The 9,812-nt window shown below is 34.3% G+C and overlaps 1 protein-coding gene across 2 annotated transcripts in view; it reads right to left on the bottom strand.

The window, feature by feature from the left end:
- The window catches only part of LOC145681070 (amidophosphoribosyltransferase-like), a 172,264-nt gene that overhangs the window by 41,162 nt on the left and 121,290 nt on the right, over window positions 1–9,812 (bottom strand). For both annotated transcript variants that reach the window (XM_081752427.1, XM_081752426.1), the window contains exon 2: window positions 288–444. In XM_081752427.1, coding sequence (XP_081608553.1) covers window positions 288–418 — 131 coding nt within the window. In that variant the 5' untranslated portion in view covers window positions 419–444. The remainder of the gene's footprint in view (window positions 1–287; window positions 445–9,812) is intronic.

The raw sequence follows: 9,812 nt of genomic DNA, 5'->3' as shown, positions 1-9,812 counted from the left end.
TTCTTCGAATTAGGTTATTGCTCGTTAAAGGGACATAGGAATTTATTATAGTAAACTGTACTAATCAAATCGGCTGTGATACTACCGATATTTCTGAGGGAAGAAAGAAAGCTGGTATCTGCCTGGCTGCCATTTGCATAGTATACTAATAAAATAGTATATTATATATATATATATATATATATATATATATATATATATATATATATATATATATATATATAATAACATAGATAGATAGATAGATTGGTTTGTGGTTATGGTGATACATATAGATAGTAAATTACCTGTGCTGCAGAGCCACTAGTCCAAGACATATAACTTGGGCAACATCGATTTGTGTAGGCCATTCTCCTGATGCCACGCACCCAAAAACTCCACACTCATGTCGGAGACCTGTTACTTCTCCTGTTGCCATCGGGGCACAAAAACTTCAGGGAAGTTCTAAGAAAGAAAGAAAAAAGTATTGTTAAATAAATTGTAGATTATTTTAGAGTTTAACGAGGATAAATATCCAAAGATGAGGCCTATACCAATCGATAGATCTCATCAGGCTGAACAAAGTGATATACGTGAATGAATTCTCATGCGTAGCTTTCGAGAAAGCCGATTTTTTTTGTAAACTTAAAAATTAATGTTGTAAAGACAGCCATGCCACCTATTACGATTAAACTAGTAAAATGAAATATAGGCCTACTTTCATTAAACTTTCCATTATAACAATAGGAACACAAGACAGTGTGATTAACAAGTTGAACCCCAAAATTATGGTTGTCTTAAACTTCAATTTTTGTCACATATAACATTATTCAAAAATAAGACATGTATCAATACATTGAACATATCGTGCTGAACAAAAGATGTTTGAGGGTAAATTCTCATGCGTAGTATACGAGAGAATCCAGAAAACTAATTTTATGGCTCTAAAAAAATGTGCCGTTCGTTCCAAATGATAACTTAATTTGTATTCTGCTGGAACATTTTTAATTTCATATTTATGTATTTATAGTATATGAAAAAAAAATAATGGTAAAATGGCAGTGACACAAGCATATCATTCGTAATTCTCAAAGCCACACCTTAGAAGCTTCTATACCAAAAATTGAAAGATTTACGAATGTACTACTAAAGAAAATACGTTTTAAGTTGTCATCTTGTGGTAATAACTAAATTGGAGTTTAATGCAAGTTTCTAGCACTTAAGCTATGACGTGACGTGACGTGTACCGTACTCAGGAATTTATTTCAGGAGAGTTTCCAAGGTTATGGGAGAATTCAAATTTAATATGAGGTTAAATATAAAAAATTTGTAAAATCGCCAATAAAATTCAACTAAATTTACAGAAAACTCGAGATTTCGGGGGGGTTCAGACCTCCAGAACCAGGGACGTAAGAAGAGGATGGGTCCTGAGATCCGGACCCCCTTCCCCGATATTCCAACTTTCTAGTTTTAGGGGTAATTTTACAAATTTTAATAAAATTTATCATGTTGAATTTGGACCCCCAAAATAAATTCTTGCGTACGTCCACTCCCAGGACCTGATCCCTTTGTACGCCCTTGACCGACAGCATATTCAATCCTTCAATGCATTTCCTCCCCTATCTCCTGTTTCCCGATCTCCCAAGTTCCAACAGAGTAACTTCCTAGCTTCGGTTGTTATTTTGAATTCTCTCGATGCCAGTCGAGTTATGTAGCTGAATATATGATTGGACTGGAAACAATTCAAGGCAGACGAGTTGGTGTTATTGTCTGTCCATGAACCGTATTGATGGCTCTGAGCTTCATGCGCAAGAGGAAAAAAAAATTCTCATTTTTGGGATATAACGGCATGGACTTCCTGAAGCAATTTAACATGACTAAAAAGTCACCATTCTCTAGATCAGTGGTTCTCAACCTTCCTGACTAACGACACACTACTGGACGTCAGGACATCGCGACACACTTGTCTATTATTATTATTATTATTATTATTATTATTATCTATTATAATAGTGAAACCTATTAGTTTTTATAATGACTGTATATAGCACTGAGCGTTATTGCTACCGCTGGAGGTGACTGGTACAGTCTGACTCGATTTTAACTAATTATTATTAAATTCTTCATGATTTTTAAATTCTAAAATTTCGCGATACACTATAGGGGATTGCGTGACATACAAGTGTGTCGCAACACATTTGTTAAGAACCATTGCTCTAGATGAGTGGGTTACCCTTACCATTCTCATTTCATATTCGAACTTTGGTTCGAATTCTTTGGGCCATCCCAGCCAATGATTCTCTAGGGTTTTCTCCAGTGTCACCACGCGAATGCCCGATTTTCTTCCCTAATTTCGTTGTTATCTTTTCTTTCCAGTATAAAATGGTTTCACAGCAATTTATTTAATAAATGAAAGGTATGACCTCCGCACTCAATGTTTTCACTTCCATTTGTTAAATTTAATCATGGCATGATGCAGGCCCGCAACAAGAGGGAGCCTAGGGGGCCTGCCTCCTAAACTTTTCGTGGCCCTTCCAGAACTTAATACAAAATTCTATTATCAATTAAAAAAAACAATTTAGATATTTGTAAGAGAATTTTTGATGACTCGCCCCCCTCCTAACATATTCATGCCCCCCAAACCTCTGTAGTTGGTTGTGGGCCTGGTAGATGTACATTTATTAATGAAATATGAACAAATCTTAAAATAGGAGCTTTAGGAAAACTTCGAAATAAAAAAAAAAAAAAATGCTTACCCTACACATAGAATACAATTTCTGGGTCATTCAGAAAGAAAGGGTTAATATTGAACCATTTATCAGGGTTGCAAAATAAAATTAGTCAAAATAAGGGACGGGTTGACGAGTTTTAATAAGTATTACGGGAAGGGTTTTGATAAACATGGTCTAGTGGTGAAAAATATAAGCCAGGCATCAAATGAAAAGAGTAATCATTTTAGACTGAAAGAAATACAAAAGTATGAACTAATACAAAGAGTTATTATAAGAAAAAATAACATTAAATTTAGGTTACTTAAACTTTCTTCAAAAAAGCGTTATTCCACACTTGACTGAACGTATAATCTTATGATCTTTTTCAAGTTTGGATTTTTCTTTAGGCTGTCGAAAAACTCAACGTAGCTTAAAGTCGAAGAGTTGATTACAATTACAAGTTTAGGTTTCAAAAACTGGGCAGAACACCTATTTCTTGTGTCAGTTTATTTCAAATTCATATAGGGGACGACAACTTTTTCCACAAATGAATTTGACAGTGGGATACTTAGGAAAAAGGAGACGACCTTAAATAAATTTGGCAACTCAGAGCTTTTCTGAAATAGCATTTGTCAGTTACTGCCCACACTTACGTCCTTTTCCGCCACCAAGATATAAAACAGTCTTTTACTGAAGAAAATGCATCATGTAAATCGCCTAACGACACCTTGTCTTCAAGTTACAACTGTTCAACAACAGCCGATAGTTGATCAATTGGAAGCTTGTGATTTAGAGCCATTGGTCTTAAAATATACAGAGGATTGCCATTTGGCAAAATACGGAACTTTTGCCGTCCCGTATCGAAGCTCCCCGGGACGCGGGGCATCTAGGAACCCTGCATTTATTCACATATAACGTACATAATAAACTACTACCGTCTCTGAAATTTTGTGACGCAAATTAATTATGCTACTAGCTGAACTTCCGCTCTCTACACACCGCAACATTCACATTTGAGCACGAATCTCCTTGCCATTCCTCACAACATTTGTACATGTTCCTTTATAGACACAAGTGAAACTCATCTTGATAAATATCGACAAGGGATACAATAAAGGGGAGATTTTTTTTTCGATTATTCTTTCAATTTTTCGCACCGTTTGCAAGATTTGAGCCTACTTGTTGCTGGAGTTCCTAATTCATCTATGATCAGCGTTTTCTTTCTTCTTGCATGCAATATGTAATAAGCAAATACATTACATACACAATTAATTGTAGACCTAATGTCAATGATATATGATATTCATTGGGCAAAACACTCCAAACAATACAGATTCATCTTATACTGAAGAAATGGTTCTCCTTCATTTTTTCATTATCATTTGGCCATGAAACAACGCCTGAGAGATATACAACCAATGTATACAAATATGTTGTGTTGGAACGTATAACTTATAGGATACGATAATTTACTCTTTCAACGCCTCCAGTACCCCTAAAAATGTAATAAAGAAGTAGCAGCCACACTTTAAAAAAATATTCAATTAAAAGTGGACAATCTACACAAAATTTGGAATCGACCAACGAAAACAGGGCGTTTCTAGCACTTACGGTTTTCAAGATATCATTGTCGAAAGGATTGCAGACAAACAAACTCTTCTTCCGAGACAAACACATAAACGTAGTATTTTAATATATAGACTAGCTGAACCTGTGCTCTCTACACAGTGCATCATTCACATCTCAGTACGAATCTAATTGTCATTACTCGCAACTTCAGTATATGTCCCTTTACAGACACAAGTAAAAGACGACTTGATAAAAACTGGCAAAGGGGTACCATAAAGGAGAGAATTTTTGATTTCTTTTCAATATTTCGCACCGTTTGCAAGATTTGAGCCTACTTCCGGTTGGAGTTTCTAATTCATGTATGATCAGTGTTTTCTTCCTTCTTGCATGCAGTATGTAATAAGCAAATACATTACACACACATAATTATAATGTCAGTGATATTTGGTGTTCATTGAGCAAAACAATCCAAACAAAAAAATCATGTTAAACTGAAGAAATCGATCTCTTTCGTTTTTCACTATCATTTGAGAATGAAAGAAACACCTGAGAGGTATAGTACTTTTACATTTAATTACGTGGTGCTGTAATGTATAACTCGTAGGATATGTTGCTTTACTTAAAAAAAAAAAAATCAACACTTCCAGTGTACCCTTAAAAATGTAATAAGAAAATAATGAAATAATGGCCATGTTTTTTTCTTAAGTATTCAATCAGAAGTGGACAATCTACGCAGAATTTACAATCGACCAGTGAAAACGGTACGTTTCTAGCACTTATGGTTTTCAAGATCTCATTGTTGAAAGGATTGGAGACAAACATAAACCTAGCATTTTAATATGAAGACTGGCTGAACCTGCGCCGTCTATACAGCGCATCATTCTCATATGAGCATGAATCTCCTTATAATTCCTCACAACATCTGTACATGTCCCTTTACAGACAAAAGCTAACGATGTCGTGATAAAAATCAGCAAAAGATACTATAAAAGGGAGATTTTTTCGATTATTTTTTTCAATATCTCGGACCGTTTGCAAGATTTGAGCCTACTTCCGGTTGAAGTTTCTAATTCATGTATGATAAGTGTATTCTTTCTTCTTGCATGCAGTACGGTATGTAATAAGCAAATACATTACATACACAATTAATTATAATGTCAGTTGTATATGGTGTTCATTGGGCAAAACACTCCAAAAATAAAGATTCATCTTAGACTGGAGAAATGGTTATCTTTCCTTTTCCATTATTATTTGGCCATGAAACAAACGCCTGAGACATATACAACCCCAATATACAATTATGTAGTGTTAGAATTATAATGCGTAGAATATGGTGATTTAGTTTTTTTTTTTTTTTAATTTCAACACTTCCAGTGTGCCCGTAAAAATGTAATAAGGAAATAATGGCCATGTTTTTTTAAGTATTCAATTACAACTGGACAATCTACATGAAATTTGCAATCGATCAGTGAAAACGTCATTTTTCTAGTGCCTCTAGTTTCCGAGATCTCATTGTCGAAAGGAGTGGCCACAAACATATAAACGTTCACAAACATATAGTCTAAAAGAACTCCAAAGATGGCAACATAGTTCATTAGCATTGATTTTAGAGAAGGCTTATTAAAATACAAAGGCTTTGAGCAAAATTTTAAAACTAACTTTATGAAAAAGATGTATTTAAATAATTTATTTAAAGTACACACACAAAGTGTTTGTCTTTGTTAAACGTGAAATCACACATAACCGTAAATGAAAGATTTGAAAGCCAAAGTTATAGGTTGGAGCTCAGGCGTTTTTAATTGGTATTGTAGCATTTTAATAGATATATATATTATAGGGTTGTTAACGCGATAGTTATATATGACTGCCCTTGAATGTTGATGGACAAGGAAATTTCCAACTCCTCCTCTGAAAAATCCTATTAAAACTGTTTTAAATTTTATGTACATGCATTGAATGGTGTGGTTTCTAGGCCTTCTGTATTGCAAACAAGCAGGCAGTCGCAATCCAAAAACTATTATTTAGGCATGAACAGGTCATCAAAGGTGTACATTATGTTTCGAAGTTTCAGTAGATTTTTATTTTTTCCACGACCACACGACTTTTCACTACTATTGTTACTCTAAAAAAGTGATGGGGAAATATTTTTAGAAGAGGGCCAAAGAACAGATTAACAAGCAGAAAGAAATTACGAGGGCTAATGTAATTTATTAAAAACAGCAACGATACATTTTATAAAATTCTTGTAATATTAAGCCATGATGTTAATTAAGTTTCTCGCAAGTTCAATGAGTACTTATTCTCAAAAGTGAAGGTAAATGCTCATTTGTCAGTCTATTTCTAATACGAAACATTTGAAGTAACAACCATATTGTTTTCATGTCAGATTAGGAAATATGTCGCGCGCGGTTTATAATCTTTAACGGGAATGCATTTAGTTTGCTCATTACTGCTCTAGTAAAAGAAGAAAAAAAAACTCACCCACTTATTTACAACTCTTTCTACCTTTTACCAAGGAAAGTAACATGCTAAGGCTGTTAATGAGATACATATTTACGAAGTATGAACAAAATAGATTGAGTCGCTGAGAAGGCTGTTCGAAAAAAAAAAAATCTCTAACGTGTGAGAGTAAACTATTTCTTATAGATTGTCTCAAGAGACTTAACTTATTCCTTAATATTGTTGCTGTAGGATTTTTAATGAAATATTGACTTAGGAAATACGAACAAAATTGTCTGAGCCATTGATGAAATTGTTCTTAAAAATAGATCAGCGATTCAATTACACCTTATGTCCTTTCAAGACAAATGACTTATTCCATATTATAAGGTTGTTAATAAAGTGCGAATATTTATGAAACATCACCTGATGATACTAGTACAATCACCTGACTCAAGTGTTGAAAAAAATTATCCTGAAAAATAAATTACCAGTAGTGATTTGAAATGTCCCCGGGGGAGCAGATTTCAATACATGGGGGTGGAAAACAGTCCTGTGAATATACTGGCAATCTACATGCAATATAGGGCTGCCAACTCAAAAATACAACTACCGTCACTTGTCCATAATACTCAAAACAGACGAAGTATTGGCATTTTAAACCTTGAAATATATAGAGTTAAACCTGACAAAAACATTAGTCAGCTAGGAACTCGATTTGAGCATGAACGCAACTCCAGGAAAAGGAGTGGTTCTCCCTGAGCAACTTTGAAATCATCACTGATAAATCATCACTCATGCATTTGTTTCGAAGAAATCACTTAACACCATAGTCCGTTTAAGGTTGTTACTGAATATTGATTTACATGAAATCCATATAAACATGTTTGAGAAAAACATCCATTCATTGGAATTCGTTTTTTCATTATATATCAGTCAGTGACTTATACTTGTACACAGACTGGTACAGGTTGACATTCAAACTCGGGTCATCGAGAATCAGTTTGATTTTCAGCATAGATTTCAGAACGAATTTACAAATTAATGTGTTGGTGCGCTATTGTTTACTGGAGATGCTATTTATGTTTAATGGCACTATAGCAATCAGTTCCTACCACGGCCGTATCCACGGATACGGGCCAGGCGGCCGTGCCACCTAAATTTTTACTGGCCACCCTAAAATTTTCACGGTAGACTTGCAAATGACCTAATAATATGGTTGGATCGGCCCCCCGTAACTTCCACCGCCCCCCCCTACATTTTTGGGTTGGCTACGGGCTTGGTTTCCACTGATAAGGAAGGGTACCCTGGTGTAACACGCTGATTGCGATCAGATTGCTCAGACATAGAAAACATCGAAAAAGAAGCGATACTTTTTTTTTATCGGCCAACAAGCCCATTGAAAGGGTTAAATAGGAGCATAAAAATGGGGTCAAAATGAGATTATGTGAAATACTGTAAAGCGAGAACGAGAAGAGATATCGGAAAAGGTTAAATACACGAATATGCAACCCACTGCGCACTACTGTCTCGCTGGCTGTCTATACGAACGGCGTTTGCATCTCCTACGTGTTCTCCCATCTTCGTGTATTAAGATTAATCTGCGTCTCTTTTGCATATGGCCGACATATGCACCCAAAGTAAAAACACGTATTTTCTGTTTTCGTTTCTTCTTTCTTCCTGCTCCTTACCATTTCCGCTCATTTCCGTAACACGTTGTGACAATGTTGTACACGTAATAGGTTCATTTCAAGATGTTCTGCTTTCTTTGCATGGGCGTGTTCTACCTCATTGTCTTGCGTCGACTATAGGTAGTATTTCGTACATTTAACCTTTTCCGATATCTCTTCTCATTCTCGCTATATTCCACATAATTATATTTGGCCCCATTTTTATGCCCCTATTTGACCCTTTCAGTGTGCTTGTTGGCCGATATAAAAAAAAATAAAAAAAATACCTGTCGCTTCTTTTTCAATGTTCTCTATGTATATGCAATCTTATCACAATTGGCGTGTTACACCGGGGTACCCTGCCTTGTGAGTCGCTATGTGTTGTTTACGTTTACACCTGCTACAAAAGTATTCCTGCTCATTCTTTTTCTTTTCTTTTCTGAATTTTCTTTTTATTTAAAAAGACTGTGCAAGTAGTACTCATTTCTTTACAGAATATAACCATCCAAAAATCTGTAGACTTCAAGTCCAGAGGTAGCTTTTTTTTTTTTTTTTTTTTTTTTTTTTTTTTTTTTTAAGCTTCAACCTGTATCGTGTAATTTAGCCTTAGAATCGCGCCGCTGAAGTGAAGTGTGAGCTCATTTATAGTGTAATGAGACTATAAACTAAACAAATAAACAAATTATCATTTTTATTTATAAAAATAATGGCAGTTTAGTAGGTAAAAATGGAACAAAGTTTTTTGTAATATTTTAACTGTTGAATACGTGCATAACATTATTTTTAAAACTTCTAAAGGACAGTATTTGTAATTAAAAAATTGTTGAAAGCAAAAGCAAAATAGTCAAAAATTACCTACAATTAAATAATAATGCTTATTAGTAATAACTAACAATTTAAATAAAATTATTTAAAAAAATAAAAGCAAACCTCAGGGTAAATTAAAGTTTAAAAATATTTATTTTTACATTATTAAATAACAACAATATTTTAAAAAATATATTATTAAAACTTTCCTAAAATTTTGAAAATATTTATTTTGGCAGTGTTGGGCAAATTTCAATTGAATTAACAATTAATCTGTAAATTTAATTGTTAATTGCAATTAACAATTGAAATAAGTAATGGTTAATTGTTAATTGCAGTTGGCCATTGAAAAAGGAGAATCAATTGCAATTGATCTATTGATTGAAAGTAATTGCAGTGCAAAGTAATTGCAATTGAATTCTGTAATTCAATTGCAATTGAAATTAATTGGCAATTGATTCAATTGCAATTGATTTCCACAGCAATTACTTTCAATTGATTGATCAATTGCAATTGATTTTCACTGATTAATTTTCAACACTGTAGTTCAGAGAGGGCGTGGGGCAATGAAAACTTTAGCCACGACCAATTGACTCACCACCCGTCGTGACCCACGACCCACCGTGACCCACTCTGA

The sequence above is a fragment of the Thermobia domestica genome, chromosome 3, assembly GCF_964235325.1.
Source record: "Thermobia domestica chromosome 3, izTheDome1.hap1.1, whole genome shotgun sequence".
In the NCBI taxonomy this organism is placed as follows: Eukaryota; Metazoa; Arthropoda; class Insecta; order Zygentoma; family Lepismatidae; genus Thermobia; species Thermobia domestica.
Note: the sequence above shows the minus strand (reverse complement) of the source record. Positions and strands in the feature narration are given on the sequence as shown.